Source organism: Anoplopoma fimbria, chromosome 24 (assembly GCF_027596085.1).
Source record: "Anoplopoma fimbria isolate UVic2021 breed Golden Eagle Sablefish chromosome 24, Afim_UVic_2022, whole genome shotgun sequence".
Taxonomy (NCBI): domain Eukaryota; kingdom Metazoa; phylum Chordata; class Actinopteri; order Perciformes; family Anoplopomatidae; genus Anoplopoma; species Anoplopoma fimbria.
The window spans coordinates 2,973,512-2,999,500 of record NC_072472.1 but is presented as its reverse complement, the minus strand read 5'-3'; the positions used below and the strand labels follow the sequence as shown (position 1 = coordinate 2,999,500).

The following is a 25,989-nucleotide window of genomic DNA, read 5'->3' as shown; positions in this document are numbered from 1 at the left end:
ATAAAATAAATAAAATATATAAAATATATAAAATTACTGGAGTAATAGTAGCAGTACCACAGTGCAGAGATACTCTAAAAACTTTTCTCAGAGAGCTTAGAGAAAGAAGCTCTTCCAATAACTATGATTGCGCTTTTATTCTGAAGGCTTGAGCGAGCTTCCTGTTTCGTAGGCGCGGTTTTGACGCAACGTGGAGCAACTTTCTGACGTCGAAATGAGCAACTTAATAAAGCTGAAGCCCACCGAAACCTCACCGTGAGGTCGGTGCGAAACACCCGGAGCCATGACCGACCTGTTCGCCTCCCTGTCGGTGCTGTTCGCGTCGGTTCTGCTCAGCGAAACGCTCCGCCGCACCTCCGCGCGTTTTTTCCCGGGAGATTTCTGCCGCTACCTGCTGGAGGCGGCGTCCACGTTCCAGCTCTGCACCTGCACGCATGAGCTCAAGCTGCTGGGTGAAGCAGGCCAGCTGGGTCCACAGGTGGGCCTCACCCTCACCTACGCCGTCACCGTCATCCACCTGTCCACCTTCCGCGGCGCGTCGTGCAACCCGAGCGCGGCGCTGGAGCGCGTTTGCCGCGGCAGCTGCAGCGCCGGAGCGGCAGCCGCGCTCGTCGCCGCGCAGTTCGCCGCCGCTGTCGCCGCGCAGTTCGCCGCCGCGTTCGTCTGGTCGCTGGAGCTCTCTGACGTCCACGCCCGGCACCAGAGGTTCGGGTTCCGGTGCTACGACCCCCTGGGCGGGACTCTGCTGCAGGCGGCGGCCGTGGAGCTCGGCTGCGCCTTCGCGGTGCAGGCTGCCGCTCTGCACGTCCACAAGCTGGGCGAACAACTTCGCGTTCACTTCGTCGCCGCTGTCATCACCGCTCTGGTTTACACAGGTGTGTTTGATGACCTGGAGGGGTCACCTGAGACTGGAACTATAAGTATTTATAAAACTATGAGAGAGAAGAAGAAAACCACAAACACATTTTTATATTATTTATATTTATATATATTTATATATATATATATATTTATTTATATTTATATTTATTTATATTTATTTATATATATATTTATTTATATATATTTATTATTTATATTTATTATATATATATATTTATATTTATTTATTTATATATATATTTAGTTATATTATATATATTTATATATTTTATTTATTTATATTTATTTATTTATATTTATATATATATTATATATATATATTATATATATATATTATATATCAAAAGTTTATTTATATGGTTTTTCTTTTTTTTAATTTTTTCTACATTGTAGATTAATATTGAAGACATCCAAATATTATTTATTTATTTTATTTATATGTTTTATTTTATTTTATATATATATATTTATATATATATATATATATATTTATATATATTTATACACACACACACTAGGAACCAGTCAAAAGTTTGGACACACCTTCTCATTCAATGGTTTTTCTATATTTTTATTTTTAGTATTTTCTACATTGTAGATTAATATTGAAGACATCCAAACTATGAAGGAACACATATGGAATTATGTTAAACAAACAAATGCTCAACAAACCAGAATATGTTTTATATTTTAGATTCTTCAAAGTAGTTGAATGAGAAGGTGTGTCCAAACTTTTGACTGGTATGTATAGTATGTGTGTGTATGTGTATATATATATGTATATATATATATATATATATATATATATATATATATATGCTAAAGTATTAGATTTATGATAAAATTAGATTTAAAAAAAGATAATATAATGCATTAAAAACAATGCAATAACGTATTAAAAGTAAAATAAATAGCATATAACACATGCTAGGCCTGCAAGATACAATGATTTTCATTATTGATTAGTGTGTCAATTATTACCTTGATTATTTAAAATATTTATTGGTCTTGATTATTTAAAATATTTATTGGTCTTTTAAAGTAAGAAAATAATGATTCATCACAAGTTGCCACAAATTGCTTGTTTCTGTCCAAAGCCAAAACATTTAATCGTCTCTCATATAAGAACCTGCATAACTTCAGACTGGAGAAGCTGAAACCAGTTGACTTTAAGCATTTTTATGGAGGCCCAAAAAATGATTGCTACCAATTAACTTTTTGTAAATTGCATAAACCTAATAATCAACTAATTATTCCAGCTCTTAACACAAACAAGGCTTTACACCATAATTCATTTAGCGTGTCCTGTTTTTAATTTGGTCTCTTTTCACCTATAATTAGTTCTGAAAATACGAAGAACTACACAATTGTATGTATACAGACTGCATAAAGAAAGAAATAACTTACTTTTTTTTCTGGAACCTTTCTAGGACATTATGAAGTAACACAACAGGCCTGTAAAATAAAAGTTTTTTTCTGTGCTGGGTACTTGAAGAGAGTGCAACTGTTTGTTTTTATTCTCCTCCTGTGCAGGTGGAAGTATTTCAGGAGCCATCTTTAACCCCGTCCTGGCCTTCTCCGTCCAGTTCCCCTGCAGCGGCCACACCTACCTGGAGTACTGCTTCGTCTACTGGCTGGGACCCATTTTAGGTAGATTTGTGTTACTTTTTGGATGCGTTGTTTGCAGTCTTTGTGCTAAGCTAAGTCATATTTAATGGACACATATGATTCTACTCTTTGCAAGAAATCAAATGAGCTGTTGTCGTCTGCATTTGTCATCTTTTGCTTTTTATAAAAGTGATTCATACCTTTTTTAAATATCTTTGCCTGATTGTCTCCCTTACCTCTTCCATGTGTCCAGGTGTGGCGAGCTGCATCCTGCTGTTTGAGAAGCTCATCCCCTTCCTCTCTGGAAAGAGCACCATCGGGCTGGACGTCCCTGTTGTCCAGAAACAGAAGAAGACACGGTAGCATCAGCGACGTGGGGACCGACAACGTCACATAAGTTTGTGTCTTAAGCTTTTTATTCCAGGGTGTCTGGGTGCATAAAACCAGCATACATTTATTTCCCTTTTGGCATTTACACTTGTCCCTATAGCACAATGAGGCCTGTGACTTCTGGGAGGTGGGTTTAGCTCTTAATGTGAGAAATTAACAAATAAATAGTCCTTGGAAAAAAAAGACATGAAAAATGAATGTATAACTCCAGAAGTTGCCTGAGAATCATGACATTTTAAAGCTTCCTTCAGTATCAAAGTAGCTCTGTGATAGCTGTGTGTACATTCATGAGTACAATGCAAACAGGATAATAGCTAATTCGGCTATACTTTTAATGGGACGGCTAACGACTTTGGTTGTGTTTAAAGTGATATTACAATCTTTTTATATTGCCCACACACACACACACATTTAAAACACTGACAGTGGCAAATATTCACACCAAGGATATAACTTTAAATTTGACTTAGAAAGCATAATTTCTAGCTAATAAACATAACTTTACTTCATTTTTGCCAAATGTTTTACACATGAACACTGTTGAAAAGCACAACACTATAGAATAAGTGTTACTGTGACTAAATGCAACCATCACTACTTCACACAAGACTGACAAACAACTTAAAGACATTAGAAGTACTTTGGTTGCAAAATGTGAAAATATAAAAAACTTTGAATGCACACAAGTTAATCAAAGTGCATATGGAGAAAATCTGCAGAAACATGTAACATTAGAGCCACTTCATTTGCGACAAGACATCTTCTAAATAAATACAGAAATACACAAACCAAACCACGTCTGATATTACAACTACTTAACATTACTTTCTAATTCTTTTTTTAGTTTTAAAGAAGTGAAGGAGGATAACGTTTGGTGTTTTTGTCTGATTCATTTCGGTGTATTTTTGCACAATTGTGATTTCACCAAAAGGTTTCCGGGACACTTGACATGTAAACATGCGTATAAGAAAACTGGATTTCTTTCCTCTTAAGTTTGGACGACCAAAGCTTTAACCTTCTTTAGGTTTTCCTGCTGCATCATGTTTGACTGATCATTTACTGTTTATTTCTAATATGTAAGAGTTAAAAGTAAACTTGTGTAATATTTGATCTTGTTGAATCACTTTTCATTTCCGCTGGATTTTATTTCTCTGTCAAAACTGCATAAACTTCCATTTCTCTGTGAACCAAGTACAACTTAATTACCTCTGAAGTCTAAATAACAATAATGCATTTTAATACTTGCATGATCATTTGCAGTAGGAATGTGAATAAACAAACATTTTTGACTCAGTGACTGTCAGCAAAATGTACAGTATATTCTTAGAGAATGTTGGGGGTTTTGTATATTGTTATTTAAAATGCATGAATGAAATGTTTTCAATAAAACATCTAATTTAAAAAGCTACACATTGTTCCTTGTTTTTATAAAGATTGTTTTATGCTCAATTTATAAAAAAATAAAAAGAAGTTTTGTTTAAAGTACTGGAAGTAAAAGTACTTTTTCTGAATAATATATGTTAATGGATTATTATTATGAATCAATAAATGTGTACATTTCTTTATTGCTACATGTAAACGTGGCAAATTTTGTATTTAATTCTATATATTGCAACACGCTACATTAAAGTAAATCATGACATCATTTATTTGTTGATTATTATTAATTAATCTGGATAGTAGCCAAACAATGTAGAGTGAAAAGTACAATATTGTGTGTGAAATGTAGTGTAGTTAAGTATTAAGAAGAAGAAAATGTAAATACTCAAGTGAAGTACAAGTACCTCAACATTGCATTTAATTACAGTACTCAGAACCTGCTTAGAATGTTTTGTTATCAGTTCATTGTTACTTTTTGCCTCTTAATGATTTTTTTGTCATTTAAAATGTGGCTGATTATTATTCTAAACAGCCCTTTGTTTTACTTTGTATGAAACACTTAAAAAAAATCACTAATCATCTATTTATATCAACAAAACCAAAGAATGTGGAATGAATTAGTCTCATTCGTGGTCCTCAAGAGAGATTTAGATAATCCCAAACAGAAAAAAGCCCATTAAACCTGGTCCTCCTCCCCTGTGGTACTTTGCCCTGCATGGTATCTGTTGCACAACGTGACCTTTGTGCCCTCACCTCCTCCTCCTCCCCCCCCCCCCCCCTCCCTCCTTCTCTTCTTCACGCTCGTGTCAGACTCGGCTAAATCTGTTCACGCAGCAGCATAGTTAACATTCAACACGTAAACATCACACACGAGAGGGTGACGGAGTCCACATGGCTGATAGCAGGAACACTTCAAAGGAGGAGCTGCAACATGCTGCACTACTGCTTCACTGTGCTACTCCTACTGGTATTCAGATCCTTTAACAAAATAAAAGTTCTAATAACACACTGTGAAATATACTCCACTACAAGTACAATTCATGGTCCAAAACCTTATTAAAGTAAAAGTACTAGAAGCGAAATGTACTCAAAGAATGAAAAGTAAAAGTACTCACTGTGCAGTATTGTGTTTTATTATTATTTATGATGTTTGTGGATTAATATTCCTGTTGCATTAATGTGTATTTTGCATTTTAACTCCTTTACATCAATTTATCATATTCTCTCTCTCTCTCTTACTCTATATATATATTTGTTTGTATCTCTAAAAAGAACAAACAGCCTGTTTTCAGCTTCCTGTCGATGTGTTTTCCAGCTGATCCAAGATGCTTTTTAAAGAGTATATATAGCTGAAGAAGTAGGAGGATTTAACCTTAAAGGAAACACTTCACCCTTCAGTTCATCACAAACATTCAACATCAACACATCTGGGGATACGATGTTTACACAGCACAGGAAGTGGAGGAAAAACTGTCATCTGAAAGTAACTAAAGCTGTCAGATAAACGCTGTGGAGTAGAAGTATAGAGATGCGTCAAGTGGAAATACTCAAGTAAAGTACAAGTACCTTGAATGTACTCTTAAGTACAGTACTTGAGTAAATGTAGTTACATTTCAGCGCTGACAGGCAGTCAGAGGGAGATGTTTGGATTAGAAATTCTTCAGCTGAAACCTGCTGTGTCTCTTATCTGCTGCTGGTTTGTCGGTTTGAGTTGTCTGCTTGTTCACAGGTCAATCTGAGGCCATCTCAGAAACGCCAGGATTATTGCGGCCTTCACTGCCTGTGGTTAAAAACAAACAAACAACTAGGAAGTACTCATGTGTTCAAGTTTCTTCAAAGATGTCAAAAGTGTTGCTTACTTCTGTTCATTTCTGGGTTTTTTTTTCTCATTTTTAACAACATAAATCACTGTCAAACACTATATCAAATCTAGTAGAACAATCAAACATATAAGCAAATACCTGCTAATCTTATGACATTCAATCATCCTTGCTAGCAAATGCTAGAATGCTAACAAGCTACACTAAAATAGCAAACATTTTTATCTCTGGTAAACATTTATATTTACTTATATAACTGTCAGTACTGAATATATATATTTATATATATATATATATATATTACAATACATATATTAACTAGTAACTGAGAGTGACATCATATCACCCTCAGAGTGATATTATATCACTCTCAGTCCAAGGATACATAAATATATTATATTGTGATATATAGCCTTGTCATTGTGTCATGTTAGCATGCTGCTGTTAGCATTTGGCTCAGACAACTGACCCTTTTTATTTGTCCAATAATAAATATATTGACGAATAGATTGCTTACAAATGAAATACATTATATTTTGTAAGATAATATATTAATCGCACTGATTATTTAATGTATTAATGTCATTTGAGAATAGAATAAGCATCTTTCCAGGATCACTTCCACATGAAAAGGTCACTAAGACAGGATGACGTGAGGCTTGAAACCCATTTTATTATGACAAATGTACAAGATCAGATTCATATGAAATAACAGTAAAGTTAACAAAAAATGTAAGGAGCAGACAAAACACCAACAACCAGTCTACTAGCATCTATACACAGTGGACAGGGTGTCTTTCCTCCCAGATTCATCATGAGGTAAATAGGAAACTCTGTTAACACTTCAGTCATTGGCACCAACTTCCTCCTTTAATCCCGATCCCAGCCTTTATTTATTTATTTATTTATTTCGCTCCTCTCTCTCGCTCTTCTACGCAGGTCTTGCTACAGGTTATTTCATAACCGCGAGATACATATTAATACGTTCTCCTCATCTCTGTGGAGAATTTAAAAACAGGGTTACATACAGCACACGGACGTCCACATTCCTTTACTCCTGACTCAACCAACCAGACCACATACCTCTATTATTACATCTGTAGAATTGGGTTTTTCTATATTCTGTCCAGCTAATCTAAAAGCTAAATGTGTGTGTGTGTGTGTGTGTGTGTGTGTGTGTGTGTGTGTAAAGAGGCCAAAGTTGTGTGCACTGCAAGCAGCACGTATAGGGTTTGTGGTGGAAGTCTTGGCCATTGCCTGGTTTTAAAAACAGTATGATAAATAGAGTGGTTTTTCCTCTGTGAAGACCATGCTGAGACTAATTTACAAAATATTTTACAAACAGGTTTGATTTCTTCCCTCGCTTAAATCAGATTCAGCTGTCCTAGATTACTTTCTGCGATAATCCCCCCCCCCTCCCTCCTCTCTCTCTCTCTCTCGCTCTCTCCCCCCCGAGCTTCTGTAACATGCCTTTAGTAGGTCAGTGCATGCTTACCTATGCAGTTTCACTGCAGAATGACGAGATGCTGCAGTCACAAGTCCTTCAGCACTAATGCAACAACGGGTCAGGAGATCCTTAAAAACATGCCAAAGTTTTCTGGTTTTTGTTACAAAAAAAAAATAACAGTTGTGCCAATATTACTTCTCCTACAAAAGAAAACTATTAAAAACTCATGCAATCCCAAAGAATTGCCCAATATATTTTTTTCCATGATTAAAAAAATGCCTCTAAATATATTACAGCAAAAAACTACAGATATACACACAGACTGGTTCCAGCAGAGGTCAGTGAAGTCATTGGTTTGTTTGTTTTCTGTCCATTTCCCTCATTCAAAAGAAAAAGAAAAATGCATCCTCACTATCGCTTCAAAAACAAATTATTCCACTAAGTTTGGTTATTTTTTACACAATCTTGATTTGGTTTGAGGTCTTAAAAAGTCTGCAGTTTACTGCAACCTCACCCAAATAAACTCAAGATTATGAAAATAGAGAATGTGAATAGAAACATGGGAAGATCCAGAGGGGAAGGATAAGAAAACAAAAATGAAAACAAAAATAAACGAGGGTTGTTTTGGAGCTTAGTGTTATCGTAGTTAATAAAAGCAACGTGTCTGCAGGTTTTTTTAACCTTTTCCATGAAAGACAATGTACAAATAAAAAATAAGACACTTTACATTTTGCTCAAAGAGACAACAACAAAAAATGAAAGTTTAGATATACAAAAAAATACATTATTAAAAAATAAAAATCACAAAAGTTAACATAAATGTGATAAATGGAAACTACACTAGAGCTCAAGAGTAGGAGGGCTGAGGTTTACATCCGATTTGTTAACCCAAACAAACGCAACAGAGGGGTCACCACTGATACTGATGGCAGCGCACATAGTTAAAATAATTATATATGTATACAATATACAAAAGCTACTCTACCATTCAACAAAAAAGCTCGAGGAGTGGGCTGACAGATGAAGGTTATTCGACAAGAACAAATAGTCTCATCTAAAGCTTTCACACGTTATGTTTGAACAAAAGAAAATAACAGAAAAGCTTGATGCAATAGACATTTTGAGTTAGATACCGCCTTCATGTATCAAAACATATCAGAGCGTTTAATATTGCAGCCGGTTAGCTTAGCTTAGCACAAAGACTGGAAACGGGTGGAAACAGCTAGCATTGCTTTGCCAAAAAGATAACAAAGAGCAGTTTCCCTAATTAACACGTTTTATCTCATCTGTTAAATCGGTACAAAACCTGAAGTGTGAGAATGACAATTTGCTGTTTTATGGAAGATAATGATGTTTCTACACTTCAGAGACATAACGTACAGTTTAGAGATATTCTGATTTATTTTGTGGGTTGCCAATTAAAATAATTTTAAAAAGACAGAACAGAATAGAACAGAAGTCCATCTTTAGCTACCGTTATAGCTAGTCACGATAGCTAGACCAGTAGAAAGAGGCTCCCTTGTAGCTAAACTAAGCTAACTGGGCTGCTGCCTGAAGTCAAATGAAATTAATCACTTTTTCCAAAATATAAAAAGTACAACCAAGATTCTTTTTCAAACAGTACCCAGAACTTAAAATCAATTGTGGAATGACTTTTGATGATTTTACTCTTTAAATAGATTAAAAAGTTGTTAGCATTCAAATTGGCCTTCTTTAACCTCTTTAAACAATTACATTTTCCATCAATGTAGACGAGAACATGAGACAAAATTTGTAGAAATCTTGAATGTAACAAAATAAAAGAAACAGATAATGTGAAAGGAGAAATGAGAGACCTGTTTAAAGAGGAGGGAGGTGGTTTGGCAGTGGAGCTGGATGATGAGGATGAAGAGGATGAGGATGATGAGGATAAACGGATTATCAGCAAACAAATGAGCGTCGATAGTTTGGTGCCCTTCATTGTAGAACAATCCCACAGGGACAGACTGGTGACGGGGATCCAGTTCTTCGCTGAGACTCAAGGTCCAGATGACACAAGTAAAAAGGACGATAAGGAAAGTGTTGGTGGGGGGGGGGAATAATAAAGTTAAGCAATATAAAAATACAATACCACAAAAAATGAAACAGTACACCGTCTTTGTTTATGTTTTTTTGTTTGTTTTTTACAAATCTTCGTTATTGCAGACGTAATCCACCAGGTCTGTGACTCCTAACAGGTCGTCCTCGTCTTCTTCCGGCGCCGCCACCTCCTGGCCGACCTGACCGTTGGGCGCTATGGCAACAGCTGGTGTGGCGGTGATGTTTTTGGGCGGTTCTGGATGTGTTGTGAGGGCCTCGAGGCTCTTTATCTGGCTCTGTCCGTTGGTTGGTGGCTTCTCCGCCGGAGTGGAGTCCACTACGTTTGTTCCCTTTGACTCCTCGTCTTCTTTTTCATCTTCTTTCTTCTCCTTCGTTTTCTCCTCCTGTTTCACCGCCGCCGCCTCCTTCTCCGCCGCCTCCTTCTCCGCCTCCTTCTCCTTCTCCCTCCTCCTCCTCGCTGTCGTCCGAGTCGATGCGGTTCACTCGTTTCCGGATTGGTCGGTCCTCCTCCGACGATTCGTCAGAGTCGTCGTCCGAGTCGTCGTCCTCGGAGGCTCTCCTGCGCTTCAGAGCGAGGCGTCGGTGCCGCTGCCGGGAATCCTCCTCCGAGGAGTCGGCTCTCCTCTTCACCCTCCGATCCCTCGACTCCTCCTCGGAGCCTTTGGAGAAACTCGCTGGGGAAAGAAACAACAACAACAGACGCCATGAGCTGCCTGTAGTTCTGCCGACAGATCACCTTAATATACAAACCAAATAATAATGGGAATAAGATCATTAGTAGGAAATATTTCTGTCTTTTAGTGAAAATACAGGGTCATTTTGTAAAATAATTTGATGGCATATTAGCCAAAAGGCATTATGAATATTAGTTCTAGCATTGTGGTATCAAAACAAAGGTATGGATGTAGTTACTCTACTGTGTGTGTCTGACTGACCTTCGCTTTCGGAGCTGTCCTGGCGTCCTCTGGGTTTCATCTTGGCCTGGTTGGTTTCTGCCTGAGAGCCTTCGGACTCGGACGTCTCGCGGTAGTTCACCTTCTTCTTCTGACTCCGCCGAGACCGCCGTCGACTCATGTCCAGATCACTGTCGCTGTATTCGCTGGAGCCTTCAGTCACTGGACACACAAGGTAAATAATAATCTTTTGTGGAGAAGACTTGAAGAGGTTTTATTAAGTGAGAAGATTGGAAGTAGTATTTTTATAATTTATTAATCAGATGATTATTTTTCCGTCTATTAAATGTTTTTAAATGTTTTAAAATCTATTTATAACACATTATAAGTTCCCTGAGCCTGAAATGGTGTGCTCAAACTGTTTGCTTTGTCCGACAGACAGTTATAAATAAATGAAAATATATTCAATCAACAAGACTGACTTTCATAAAAAAAACATTTTACTATTCTGTGCAAAAACAAAAATTCAAATTTATGTGATATATCGCTAAATGCTAATTCCAAGAAAACTGTGATGGGGTTTATTCTTTCTACTTCTATTCAGGGTCAAATAATCACAATGTGGCAAATACAAAAACAAAATCCACCTTCAAATATTGAATAACTCATTGTTATTTATTTTTTATAATAACATGCTTAAAAACATTAAATTAAATATACCTATTTCATCTTCATCGTCCTCATCCGTTTCCTCCTCCTCATCATCCGAGTACCCTTTCGGTCTTCGCCGCTTTCTGGAGCTTCGCCGACTTTTCAGCGGCTTCCTGCGCCGCGAGGAGTTTCGCCGCTTGCTGCTGCTGTTGCCAAAGTCGCTGTTGTTGGACTCCGACTCGCCTTCAGAGTCGTTCTCGGACACGACGAACTCTTCTTCTGAGCTGCAACGAGAAACGAACAAATGCATGACTTCATATATTTGACTTGAGAGAGCTCAGTATTTAGCAAATCTAACTCTTTTTTTTATTAACTTACCTTTCACTGATGCGAAACTCTTCCTCACTCTCCTCCTCGTCCACGGTGCTGTCGCTGTCCAGGTCGTTGAGTCGCCGGCGTTTTTTCCTGCGCTGGCCGGCGGAGGGTCGAGGCGGGCGGCCGTTCTCTTTGCCCTCGTCTGCTTGGAGGATGACGGACATGTCCTTTCCTCTGTGACCTGTGATGTTGGCCATGTCTTTACCGCGACCTGCTCCTGTGAACAATAAAAACCCTCATAAATTTCTGCGGATCTTTAAAAAAGGGACAGTTTGACATTTCAAGAGTTACATGAGAAGATGACTTTCATGTCTCCTTAGATTCTCTTCCTGAGGCTTCTTCCATTTTTTCCCAATTAAAGTTTTATATTATCGGAATCGAGGGTCTGAGGAGAGAGGTAGTCTTATTCTGTACAGATTGTAAAGCCCCTTGAGACATATTTGTGATATGGGGCTATACAATGTCTGTACCAGGTGGAAACCTCCAGTTCTGTCCAGAGACATTGCAGGTAATTGCACTGTGCTGTAACCACTCAAGTACTGAGCCCCCCCGTAGTACTACTACTAAAGACCAATAACTCGTGTCCTCGTACCTCCACCCTCTGCTTCTTTGATGTCTTCCTCAATCGCCTCCTCGATCGCCTCGTCGAATTCATCAAATCTGTGAAATGAACATCGACAAAGACAATAAATACATGTGATGGGAAAAAAACATTTGACTACATCAGAAAACTTCTAATAGCATCAAACAAGATGCATTAAAGGTCTAACTAAACATAAAAAAACACTACATAATACTGCATTACTACTATATTGTTATTATTATTATATTACATGCTAAATAATGTAGTACACAGTATTGTAAGTATTATATTATTACTGTACACTAAACATATATCATATTTTGACAGTATATACTTGAATATATTTTGACTACATACTATATATTTATTATGCATACTGATATTCCAATTCTAATGTTATGAAGTACACACATCATGGCTGCTGTAGTTGCATTTGTGGATCTCTTTCATACAAATATTGAAACAATTCACTCATAATTAAAGGTCCGCAATACATGTAATATTCAGTATATAACTTTCAAATGTTAACTTGTTTATTCATTACATTTCTAACTCCGGCTGTCTTACCTCTTACACCGTGAATATGTAAATTTATTAGAAACTTATATTATAACAAATAAACCTTTCTGAATGTTTTTGTAGTCAAATCATTTAAACAACAAGAACATCAAATGTAAGTATAAAATAATCAGTATATTGAAAATATAGGAATTTGCTCATAACATATTATTTATTAAATGTATTAATGTATTATAATAATTAATAATTGACTCATTATATTAGTGCACAGACCTGTAGCTGATGGATTTCTTGTTCCTCGTAGACCTTCGTCCCCAGCTCTTACTCCGCTTCGTTTCTTTCTTCTCTTTGATGATGATCTCTGGCTTTTCCTCCTCCACCTCCCCCTGTTAAAAAGTGGGTCATTTACAGTTACAAACATCAAGAGGTAAATAAAAATGTATTTGTTTGGTGAAAAAAATGTACAAATTTGCATTATGCACTTACTGATGGCGTGATGATGTTTTCAAGACTGATTCCAACGTAAATTAGACGCTCTTTCCTGAAAGAGATGATCATAACAAATACTCTTTACTATGTGTCATAATAATTAACATGAGTGTTTGTGTTCAAATGTTAGCAGCACTGCTAAGCTCTTATTGTGAAGGGGCTGAAATGTCACAGTTAAAGGTAAGATACGAGATAAGATAAGATGGAACTCTATTAAATTCTGGAATAAAACGCCAGAGTTTGATCAAAGATTACAACAGAAAATTAACAAATAAGAAAAGAATAAAATATAAACATATATGAACAATAGAGTTATACATATAAAGTCATACTGACACCAGAGCAAAACAAGAATAGAATAAAAATAAGAATGAGGTCAATTAATATAGTCAAAGAATTCTACTAAAATAATTAAAGCTGTGATATTAGATCTGCTTTATGATACAAAAACAGAAAAATCAGCGTAAAAATCTGTGCTTCTTTGCTATTTTTCATGAACAGTTGTGGCTCAAAGTGTCTCACCTTCTCTCGGCCCGTTGCTTCTTCTTCAAAGCTGCGTCGAGGTTCGTTAGCTGCTCTTCTAATTTCTCGCAGAGTAGCTTCTGCAGAGGAGATTAACGAGGGAAACATTAGGAACATATTTACATTTATTTTTCGTATAAATTCCTTAATATTCGGTGCTTCGACTTGGTGCGTACATGTTGACATGGTGGACAGAACCATTCTCCGTCGGGGATGATCATGAGCGGAGGCCTCAGACAGGCGGTGTGATACCCGCTGTCACACGAATCACACAGAAGGATCTGGAAAGAATGATGTTGACAGATCAATAAATCGTTTACATCATTTTTAAAGCATAAAAAAAACAAAACTCCAAACTCCATCTTCACCAATGAGTGGATTGGATGCATTTTATATTTCTAACAGAATATTTTTGGAATTTGGACTGTTGGTCGAACAAAACAAGACATTTGAAGACGTCAACGTCGGAAACTTTTATAAATCCATTAATTGAGAACATAATCAGCAGATTATTGATAATAATAATTAATGAAATAATTAAAAAGGGATCTTAAAGGAATAGTTCACACAAAAACATTATAAATTGTAAATAGTACTTACTTCTTTGGGCACTCTATGGCTCCTGAAAAAGTTTTCTATCAAATAACATATTTTATTTCTATCAAATGGCTTTAAGGCTCATGCTTTAAATTGACAACCTGCATAAAAGTAAAGGCTGAAGATTAATGGGAAATTGGAAAAAAATTAAGTTTGAATATTAATTCTTAAACAAAAAACATAAGTTTGAACTTTTCAAATGTCTATTTTTGCTTATTAAAACAAGTTTAAAAGGTTTGGTTGGACAAAACAAACAATACATTTAGATATTGTAATGATTTAAACTGTTAAATTTGTCTTCTTAAAATGAATTTGTTTTCTTTGGCATTGATTTGATAAGTTAATCTCTCCTAGTTCTATACATAGTTTTCTGTCCTATCTCCCTCTTTCCTTTTGCACTCTTATTTTAAAAACATCTGGTCAACGGCTAAAAAAGTGTAAATATGGTTTAGTACGTTCATGAGAACCCACCAGTTCAGGGTGATTTGGAAGACCACAATGTTTGCAGGGGTCGTCGTTGGGAGGTAGGTCGTCGTCTGTGGACGTCGAGGAGTCCGAGCTTCGTCTTTCTCGGTTTCGATTCCTTCTCTTCCTGCTTCTCTCGATCTTGTAGTCTTCGTCGCTGTCGTCCTCGCTCTCCTCCTCCTCATAGCTGGACTCCTCCTCGCTGTTGTCCTCTTCATCCTCGGAGCCTTTCTTTTTACGGCGCGTTCGCGTGTTGGACCACCGAACCCTCCGTCTCTTCCTCCCCTTAAAGAAGCACAACGAGTTGACATAAATAAAACAGAGCAGACGAATAAAAGAAAGCTCAGGAAATGCATGTTTTGTTTAACCTTCCTGGGGCTCATTGGCTTCAGCTCAAAATGCAAAATACGGCTGCATGTTTTAGGATGTTAAGGCAAACAAATTTTTATTCAAACTCTAATTCCAACGTGGAAAAAAAGGTTACATATTCAAATTTGCAATGAACTGTTCAAATTCTAAATTTACAGCACAAAAAGTGCAACAGGCCGATTGACGTAGTTCACCTTCTGGTCCAGCAGAGGGATCTTTTAAAATGTACTATCAGGATGTTTGAACACCAAACGTGAAGCAAACTTTTCGTGCACCATTATTACGTACAAAGATGGGAATTTGTGGCATTTGAAAAATTGCAACTAGATCGAGAAATTGGGTTTGTGCTGAAAGCCAATAAGCTTCAAGTTTCTCCTGTTGTCCCTGGCATTCTAAAGTAGTTGAATCGGAAATGGAGGAAAACATATTTGTATAATGATAGTTCCTCATATTTGTACAGCAACCAGACAAAAGCCTATTTGTACGAATGTATGTGTACAAACCAAAGACTGTCTACAATCAGTAATGTCTTTATGCCGAGATGATTATGTGTTAATGGAGAGGCCACAATGGAACCATAGCCGAGTCAGGATTGAGCCAAACTCCATTCAGAAAACAAGCGTTTTAGAAGTTGTTTGCTTTTCGTCTAACGGACAAACCTGAGAAAACAAAAATCCAGACTTTTACAGTCGGAATCATTATGTTGTTATTTCGGCATCCTTTTTATCCGTTTGTTGCAGTTTATTTAAAGTATATTTTTGGTTCATACCGCTGTAGATTCATTCAGCAGACTTGTTGCTTGCTAGATACAGTCCTTTTATTTGATAGAACTTTCATAAAAGATGTTTTGAAAAAGACCATAAATAGTTAAACATAGTGAGAAGTCCTACCTTGGGTTTGGGCTGACCCTCCTGATCAACCTTTTTCTCCCTTGGTTTCCTCTGAACAGCGTTCACCTCCTCCTCCTCCTCCTCTTCTTCCTCGTCTTTTTCTTTCTCGCCCTTGTCGTCTTCGTTCTTCTCACCTGACGGAGTGGTTTGTGATTTCTCTACCTTCTTGTCGTGGATCTCTACGGCCTTCACCGTCGGTCTGGAGATCCTCGGCGACCTCCGGAGAGACCTCCCCGTGTTCGTGTCGGACTCTGAATCCGCTTGTCTCTCCTCTCTCAGAAGTTCCAGTTTCCTTCTGTGGCCTCTGGGTTTGATTTTCCGACAGGAAGTCCGAGTTTCCCCGCCGTTCGCCACCTCTTTCTTTGCTGCAGAGTCCTCTTCTTCACTTTTGCTTTTACTTTCCTCGTCAGCAGGCTTTTCAGTTTCCGGTTCTTTGCTCGGCCGGACGTCTTTCTCCGTTTCAGTTGAGGATTTGCCGTCGAGTTCTTTGCTCACGATTTGAGGAGCAGATTTATCCGATTCAGTCGAGGTTTCACTTTCTTTATTAACGAGTTTATTCTCTTTTGTTTCATCTGTTTTTGAGAGTTTATCTGTCGTGGAATCCTTTTGATTTTCTTTGTCTTGACAAAGATGTTTCTCACTGTCATTTTTTTGTTTTGCCTTGTCTGTGTCCTTTTTCTTTTCCTTGTCTGTGTCCTTTTTCTTTTCAACTTCTGTGTCCTTGTTTGTGTCCTTTTTCTGTTCCTTGTTTGTGTCCTTTTTCTTTTCAACTTCTGTGTCCTTTTTCTTTTCCTTGTCTGTGTCCTTTTTCTTGTCTGTGTTCTTATTCTTTTCAACTTCTGCGACCTTGTCTGTGCCTTTTTTCATTTCAACGTCTATGTCCTTGTCTGTGTCCTTTTTCTGTTCCTTGTCTGTGTCCTTTTTCTGTTCCTTGTCTGTGTCCTTTTTCTGTTCCTTGTCTGTGTCCTTTTTCTGTTCCTTGTCTGTGTCCTTTTTCTGTTCCTTGTCTGTGTCCTTTTCTGTTCCTTGTCTGTGTCCTTTTTCTGTTCCTTGTTTGTGTCCTTTTTCTTTTCAACTTCTGTGTACTTTTTCTCATCAATGTCTGTGTTCTTTTTCTTTTCTTTGTTTATGTCTGTTTTCTTTTTAATGTCTGTGTCCTTTTTTTGTTCAATTTCTGTGTCCTTGCCTGTGTCCTTTTTATTGTCAATGTCTGTGTCCTTTTTATTGTCAATGTCTGTGTCCTTTTTCTGTTCCTTGTCTGTGTCTTTTTTCTTTCTTGTCTGTGTCCTTTTTTTTTTTTGTCTTTTTCTTGTCAATGTCTGTGTCCTTTTTCTTGTCAATGTCTGTGTCCTTTTTCTGTTCCTTGTCTGTGTCTTTTTCTTGTTCCTTGTGTCTTTTTTTCCTGTAAGCGTCTCCTTTTTCTTGTCTGTGTCCTTTTTCTTTTCAACTTCTGTGTCTTTGTGTGTGTCCTTTTTCTGTTCCTTGTCTGTGTCTTTTCTCTTTTCCTGGTCTGTGTCCTTTTTCTGTTCCTTGTCTGTGTCTTTTCTCTTTTCCTGGTCTGTGTCCTTTTTCTGATCCTTGTCTGTGTCTTGCTTCTTTTCAATTACTGTGTCCTTTTTCTTGTCAATGTCTGTGTCCTTGTTTGTGTCTTTTCTCTTTTCCTTGTTTGTGTCTTTTCTCTTTTCCTTGTCTGTGTCCTTCTTCTCAATGTATGTTTCCTTCTTCTTTCCAATAGCTGTGCCCTTGTCTGTGTCCTTCTTCTTTTCAATGTCTGTGTCAATTTCCTTATCAATGTCTGTGTCCTCTTTCTTTTCCTTGTCTGCGTCCCTTTTACTCTCTGTTGACGGACGCTCTGCCTCCTTGTCTTTAGCTTCCTGTTCTTTGTCTGTTCTTTCAGTCCTTTTATCACTTTCAGAGACGTTTGTCTTCTTGACATCTCTGGACTGTTTATCTTTCCCTACAGAAGCTTCCTCTGTCGTCTGACGTTCAACCGAGTTAACCTCAGCTTTGTCAGCTTCTTGTGGTTTTGTCAGATCGTGTTTAACGGCCACTGCTTCTTCCTCCACAGGCCCGGCTGCAGCGCTGCTGATCTTGGAAGCATCTTGTATCGTACCGTCCTCACAGTTGACCTTCTTCTTAAAATCTTCAGTCTCTTTTCTCTTCTCCGCCTTTTCAGCGTTCGTCTCTGCAGTCTTCTCCACAGGTTTACATGATTCATCCAACTTCTTAATCACAGAAGACTCAACGATCTTTTCAGCCTTTAATTTTCCTTCTGATTTCTCACTGACTGCTGGTTTGTCTGTCTTTTTAAGGACCTTTTGGACCGTATCCTCACTGTCTTTTAATACTTGAGTCTTTTTAATGACAGATGATGAGTCAGCAGATTTCTTTGCAGCATCTTTGTCTTTGCCCTCCGTTGTTTTGATGACTCCTGGCTTTTCTTTAGGCGTTGATTTCTCACGTGACGCTGTTTCTTTAGCTTCACTCATGTTTGTTTGAATCACAGCTGTTACGTTTTCTGACGTCCTGGTTTTTTCAGTCTTACTCGACTCTGATTCGTCAACACTGGCTGGTTTTTGCTCTGAATCTTTTGATTCAACGTCTTTGGATGTGACTTTCTCTGATCCCCCAGTTCTCTTTAATGTCTTGTCTACTGTACTTGTCTCTTTTGTGGCTTCTGGTTTGGATCCTGTCATTTTTTCTTGCTCTTCATGATGAGACGTCTTCTCTGCTGCATTATTTACGTCTTTCGGTGAAGCCGGCGTTTCTTTTGGAGACTCTGAAGTTTCTTTTGCTGCAGTACTTTCCTTTTCTACCGCCACATCTAGCTTTTTCTTGCCCGAGTCTTCTTTGTTCGATGCGACTCCGACTGTGAGCTTCTCTGCACTGCAAGCGTCATCCTTTTTACCCTTCGCTTCCTCCTTATCTGTGAACGAAGAGTCCTTTTCTGTCCTTTCTACAGATTTATTTGCAGCCGGTTCAGTCGTCTTCTCTTTGTCGACGGCGGCGTCTTTTAGCGACGAATGACTCAGGAGGCCTTTCTCTGATGAAGGCTGAACTTCTCCGTTAACATTTACACTCGGAGCTTTCTTGTTCTGTTCGGGAGTCGAGTCCGCTTTAGGAGCTTCCTTGACCTGAGAAACGGACGGGTTTTGCACTATGATGCCACTATTCTTTTCAAAGTCTTCACTAAACTTCATTCCCCGTTTTTTCAAAGGGATTTTGGCCTGTTGGTCGTTCTTCAGAGCTTGTTGAATCTCCTCCGCACTGCTCTTCTTTAACTCTTCTGCCTTCACTGATAAACACGGCGTCTCAGAGACGGGTTCACTTGTTACTGTGCTCGTTTTAGAGTCCGACACGTCCATCGGCTCTTCTTTGATGCTCTGGGCTTTCGCACTGATATCCAGATCCTCCGCAGATTTTCCTGAATTGAGCTCTGCTTCGCTTTTACCCTCAATGACGCCGTTCAGAGACAACTTGGTGTCAGAAGTTTCAGATTTTAAGTCGTCTTTCTGTGTTTCTTTTTCATTATTCTCCGTCTTTGGTGAGACTGGAGCAGAAGCCTTGGTGGAGTCTTTGCTGTCTTCATCTGATGTGTCCTCAATCTTTTTAACTTCACCTGTAAAGGACATATGAAACAAATCACATGACTGCTTTTAAGATAATAGAGAACATATTTTGTTCTCTTACCTGTAGTTCTATTTATCAATCTAGATTGTTTTGGTGCGAGTTGCCTGGTTTTAAAGCTGTCGGCCGTAGAGATGTCTGCCTTCTCTCCAATATATAACAGAAGTGTATTTAACTCAGCTTGTGGTTCTTTAAAGCGCCAACAATACATTTGAAAAACTCAACAGCGATGTCTCTTTTTTCAGAAATCATGACTGCGTTCCTCAAGATAATCCACACACCTTGTTGTGAGCAGTTTCATGTAGGAACTATTTTCTCTCAACCATAGTTCTGTGTTACTTTTTCATTATTCATAAAGCAGCCGTAGCCTCAACCTACTTAAAAATGAAATCTTTAAATAAAAAAATAAAAAGGGTAATTGTAATAAAACAGAAATAAAAACCTGTAAAGAAGTGAAGTAAAAGTCTTCTCCTCACCCTCAGGTTTGTTTTCTAGATCTCTTTTTAACAGCTCCGGGTCGATTTGTGTCTTCAGCAGAGCCACGACCTCGGCCAGGTCATTTCTATCTCTACAGGAAGAAAAGAGAGGATAAATAGAATCACTTACAGACACACACAGTACGACGCTTTTATAGAAACCATTTAAAGTTAATATCATATCACGGTGCATGCAGCATATTTTTCTTCTGTGTGCTTACTTGACGATGCATTTCCACGACGACCCGTCCAAGTCGTCCTGCTCCTCCAGATAAACGCGCACATTGTCGTCCTGGTCCAGTTGGAACCAGTACATCTGACCGTCTTTGTCCCGGCCGATCGGCTGCAGACGCATCTTGTCCGGGTCTTCATCATTGATGGCCGTTTTGAACTTGACATTATCGTCAAACTGACACTCACACAAATACTGGAGACAGAAGAAGAAAAGTTTATCAAACTAACTTTGCTCTTCATCAACAAACTAAAACAAAACAAACTTTTTCACAGTTTGTGTTTGGCCATACATCCTACTGCTTCTTCATTTAAATAACTTAGGTTTCCCTCTTTTTCTAACGGAACTAGCGTTGCTCCCTTGGGCTACCCGCGTTCTGCAAATTTTAACAAACTGTTTTCACCAAAAGACATCCACACATACAGGCGGAGGAGCTTAGGGTTAGCAGCCAAAGGGGAAAGTCTCACAAACTGCAGTAAAAACCCAGATTTGTCTGAACAAGACAAAAACAAGACAAGAAAATCAGCATTCTTACTTTAAGTATTCCCGTCTTGCACTCCATGGACAGCTCCTTGTATCCATTCTGTTCTAGTTCCCACGCCCACGTCGTGTTGAATTCTTGACATATCTGCAAGGAAAAATTTGAGATTTAAATCAGCATATGAAAATACATTACATCTGAATTTTCTTGTCATCTGTTTGGTAGAAAACCTCAAGATGGGATGATGTCAAAAATGGACTCCTAATGATCTCTGATCCGGTTGAAACATTTACTTTCAACTACCTGTGGGCGAGTTACCATGAAATACTTTCTGAACAAACACCAAAGTTAAATCAAAAACCTCTTTAACAGCCTCGGAAGCCAAAAACTGACCCACAATATAGGTTCCATTTGTATTTGGATATTGTCTCCACATGGTGAAATTATGACTTTGACATAATTATGAATTGGTTTTTAATGGACAATCTGAGAGCCTCGTGATGGTCTGAATGTGGTCGAATGATACTTTTTCCACTGGTTGTAAAGCAGCAAAAATCAATATTTTTCAGAAGAATAATGGATCAGATGACTGGTATCATCACCAAACTTTGTTTTGGTTTATGAAGAGCTAATTCTAAGATAACGAAAACACTATGATTCTTAGTTTCAGGTGATCATAAATCAATAAAAACATAGTTATGAATATTAAATTACATTTCTCCAAATCAATTCCCAAAATCGTACGAACTGTCCCTTTAAAACTCATCAGGTAGCCCAAAAAACATGAATTGAAATGTGTGCTAATGTTGTTTCTGCACCTGCTGGATGTGTAAACAGACACATGTTTGCTCAGGTTTTCTTTATAAATAGGTGATAATAGAGCAGATGTTTGTTTAAGGATTGTTCCATGAGCCTTGACAATTAAATATTAAAAATACATCTATACATTAACACCAATTGATGCAGCTTTCAGTTAGTTGTTTTTACCAACACATTCTGTTAAGATTTTCGTTCCAATCCGTCTAAAATATTAATTTACCCCAAAACCAACTGTTCTATTACACATTTCTTACACATGTTTTATGTTAAAATAGATATAAAATCTCAAAGCTATTCATTTACCTTCAGTAGATATTTCTCCCATCGATCTGCTGACACTGACTTGCCGATCTTCCTCAGCAACTTGACGTGTAGATCGACCAGCAGCTTTGGAACTGAGGAACGATTAGAGAGACATTGTGGTTATTCACAAAGAGTCTGAACCCATTTTAAATATAACACACAGTAATTAACGTGACAAAAATCGGAATCAGTAGCTGTAATTGTTAATGAAATGCTTATTTACAACAAACATGACCACAGAAATATTGTTTTAATTGTTAAATTAACAACTTTAACATGCACACGAGTTCTTAACCCGTTTTTGGTCATATACACATGCAGTTTGACGACTTCTTCTATGGTGTTCAGTGATTGATCAGAAACATTCATATAGTTAGTGTATTATAACCTCATCGCAGTACGCTATTCTGGGATTCAGTCACAAAACGTTTCCCTTTTCAAACCTCATCAAATAAATTAAAACACAATGATTTTAAACCTTTTATGCAGAAGCTGGTTGTAACTTCAAAAAGGTATTTTTGTGATCCTTCTGCTAGAAACTCTGAATCTAATATTTCCACAGACTGGATCTAAGAGATTGTTTCAGCAAAAGAGGAGGAGATGGAAAGGAAGAAGAAGAGGAAGAAGAAGGCGGTACAGTCTCAGGAAATATTCGATTTAAATGTGGGTTTTGGCCGAGCAAACATATTATCATTAGTCTGCAAAATATCTGACGTTGTGTTCAATAATGTCTCGTTTGCCCATCAACACTAGAAACAATATCCACTAAATTATAATAAATATTGATTTAAAGTGTAGTATTTCTCCAGAATGACCACCGACAATAATGTTGGAAGGTCGATCAAAAAAAAAATCAATAATAATAAAACATAATGCCAACAGGCTGGTGTGAGTTACATTATGCAGAAGACAATATGAGGCAGGACAATATTAGAAACTCAATCAGGAAGACTTCAGACAGGGATGCGCCTTCACAAAGCAAAACAAAAAACAGATACTTTATCTTTATTAAGTTAAATCTTACATTATGAACATGAGATTTAATTGCTGCTAAATTAGCTTCCTCACGTACCATTACTACAATAATAATTGTATTTATATAGCACCTTTAAAAACAAAGTTTACAAAGTTCTTTGATTACGATTGACTATCTTATATTTTTGTTTTATATATTAAGGTAGACTATACTATAATAATACTTCTTTATCATAGATACTATACGTCAGGTGTTGTCACAATCTTTTGGGGGAGAAAATTCTCCAAGGAGCCTCACAATCATAACACAGATTACACATACCTTTACTATTGTTTGTTCTCTTAAGACGCCGTTGGAACTATTTGTATTGTAAAACTTTTCAACCTAAATACTTCAGACTTGTTTCATAGTGATAGACAGGTAAACATTCCAATTTGAATCATGATAATACACCAATTATATACTTTAAAACAAGGCCATTTAATTCAGAAATGCATTTGGACTCAACTTGACAGCATTTGTATGTTTCAAGTAATTGATCTTAAAAGCCTTTTGAAAAGAAACAGCAGCAAGACTGGCCTAATAAATCCAGACATTTAAACTTTCCGGTCTAAAGACGACTTTTAGTAAGTGGTTCAACCTAAAATAATAAACTTATTAATGTGTGTCACAACCAAATCAGAGTTTCTTTTGGCCCAGAGCTGACATGGGTTGGGAATCATGGAAACAATATACTTGATATATTCGTGAACGCTGCTTACATAAACTGCTATCAATGCCACCTGAACAATTCCACTAAAAACAATCATGAGACTTTTGCAACATCCTCCAGCTCAACTCCAAATACTTTTTTTGTAATTACTCTTTGTAAGTTTGGGAACTGTAAACCTCACCGATTACTCATTTTTACCTGGATTTGGTTGAAATTTAGTACCGAATTTCAACCCAATCCAAACTGGGATTGGGAATTTAATTTCCACCTAAATTTGGGTTGAAATTTAGTACCGACAATCCAATAAACATTACGTATATAGTGCAACATGTATTCATGTAAATAGCAAAACTACTGGTGACTAGTAGTTCTCTTGAATACCTATGTTGAATACACTTATTGTAAGTCGCTTTGGATAAAAGCGTCTGCTAAATGACTGTAATGTAAATGTAATGTAGCAGTGCTGAATGTTTTACAGTAATCAATGTAAATCTTTTTTTTTTAACATTAATATTTTAATTAGTTTTCAGATACTTGCAACACAATGTAGATTCTGTGTAGTATTAATATAGTAATGCCCCATCTTAGTGGGGCGGCTGTGGCGTAGTGGAGAGCAAGGTAGTTCTCCAATCAGAGGGTCGGTGGTTCGATACCCGGCTTCGGCAGTCGATGTGTCCTTGGGCAAGACACTTAACCCCAAGTTGCTCCTGAAGGCTTGCCATCGGTGTGGACTGGATGATGAATGTTAGTTAGAGTCTGATGGTGGCACCTTGCATGGTAGCCTGTCATCAGTGTGTGAATGGGTGAATGATATGTAATATACTACTGATTGTAAGTCGCTTTGGATAATAATAATAATAATAATAATAATAATAACTGTAATGTAGCAGTGCTGAATGTTTTACAGTAATCAAGTATTAATATAGTAATGCCCCATCACCGTGCCACAAAAAAATGAAGCTTAAAAAAACACTTTCAGATATTTAAGATAAGATAAGATAATCCTTTATTAGTCCCGCAGCGGGGAAATTTGCATTTAGACTGTATATTCTCCAAAGAGGGATTATTTAAAATAATTTGAATTTATTGAAAATATCATAAATGCCATATTTATCCATCAATTCATGTATATCATTGTTGTTGTTTTTAAAGCAAATGTATTATCTCTTATTTTGAAAGCCACCACCGGAAGTCGTGGCTGCTACCGGCGGAGTGACGGAAGCTGAGCAGACCCACTAAAAGGCGAAATGTTGTAACTGTAAATAAAGTGCACAATCGCGTGGCCCGCCAGAGACGACGGGGTTCACAACCTGAATACTCATTTAATGACACACAGGCGTGTTTATAAACCAGTTGCAGCTCTCACACGACATGCACTCACGTTTAAATTAACGCGAAGGTTAGAAAACCACACAATAACACACAACGAGCTAACAGGGCTAGCATGCTAGCTCGGTACCATCAGTGCAGCCATCCCCCGTGAGCGCTCGGTTGTCATGCGGGCCCCTCTCACCTGAGGATGTTTCCTGCAGGTATCGCTCCAGCTGGGGGAAGGTGAGCTCCGGCAGGTCCAGCAGCACGCCGTAGCGCTCCAGGAAGGAGCAAATCACGGCGTAATTTGGACACAAACCTGGGGGAGAACTCGCCGTTGCCGCCGAGGCAGCCATCTTTTTCCACACCAGTGTCAAGCCGGACGGAATATAATGCAGCACTTCCGGTGTTAACAAAATAAAGGCGTTGATAGAAACACAGTTAAATTCACAACACTGCTTTCTTTTTTTTACTCTATTATAATTTGACATTAATATAGCATACAGTTTTTTTTTATTGCTCATTTGCTTATTTATAATACTTATTTTTAATAATAATAATAATGGATTTTATTTAACAAAATAAAGGCGTTGATAGAAACACAGTTAAATTCACAACACTGCTTTTTTTTTTTTGACTCCATTATAATTTGACATTAATATAGCATACAGTACCAGTTTAAAAAAAACACTAATACACTGTGCAATACAATAGTTATATTAGTTTCTGTCTGTATATATAATATTTCATATTTACAGTTTTTCACTTTTTTTTTTATTGCTCATTTGCTTATTTATAATACTTATTTTTAATAATAATAATAATGGATTTTATTTAACAAAATAAAGGCGTTGATAGAAACACAGTTTTTCTTTATTGTTTTTAAATTCACAACACTGCTTTTTTTTTGACTCCATTATAATTTGACATTAATATAGCATACAGTACCAGTTAAAAAAAACACTAATACACTGTGCAATACAATAGTTATATTAGTTTCTGTCTGTATATATAATATTTCATATTTACAGTTTTTCACTGTTTTTTTTATTGCTCATTTGCTTATTTATAATACTTATTTTTAATAATAATA

At 37.4% G+C, this 25,989-nt stretch overlaps 2 protein-coding genes across 2 annotated transcripts; one reads left to right on the top strand and one right to left on the bottom strand.

The window, feature by feature from the left end:
• Window positions 1–135: 135 nt before the first annotated feature.
• Window positions 136–4,282, top strand: aqp11 (aquaporin 11). Its single transcript, XM_054625974.1, has 3 exons — window positions 136–875; window positions 2,416–2,532; window positions 2,744–4,282. Exons 1-3 carry the CDS (start codon window positions 284–286, stop codon window positions 2,851–2,853), a joined length of 819 nt encoding a protein of 272 aa, XP_054481949.1. The 5' UTR covers window positions 136–283; the 3' UTR covers window positions 2,854–4,282.
• A 2,446-nt stretch (window positions 4,283–6,728) lies between these two features.
• On the bottom strand, window positions 6,729–25,254 carry LOC129113843 (remodeling and spacing factor 1-like). Its single transcript, XM_054626319.1, is given in 19 exon segments — window positions 6,729–10,043; window positions 10,045–10,280; window positions 10,542–10,721; window positions 11,220–11,434; window positions 11,529–11,742; window positions 12,118–12,185; window positions 12,901–13,013; window positions 13,114–13,168; window positions 13,639–13,718; window positions 13,815–13,919; window positions 14,707–14,985; window positions 15,960–17,020; window positions 17,146–17,206; window positions 17,378–19,578; window positions 20,063–20,154; window positions 20,284–20,489; window positions 20,830–20,922; window positions 21,898–21,989; window positions 25,099–25,254. Coding segments are annotated over 19 exon segments (5,859 nt in total). The 5' UTR covers window positions 25,253–25,254; the 3' UTR covers window positions 6,729–9,689.
• Between the last annotated feature and the right edge of the window lie 735 nt (window positions 25,255–25,989).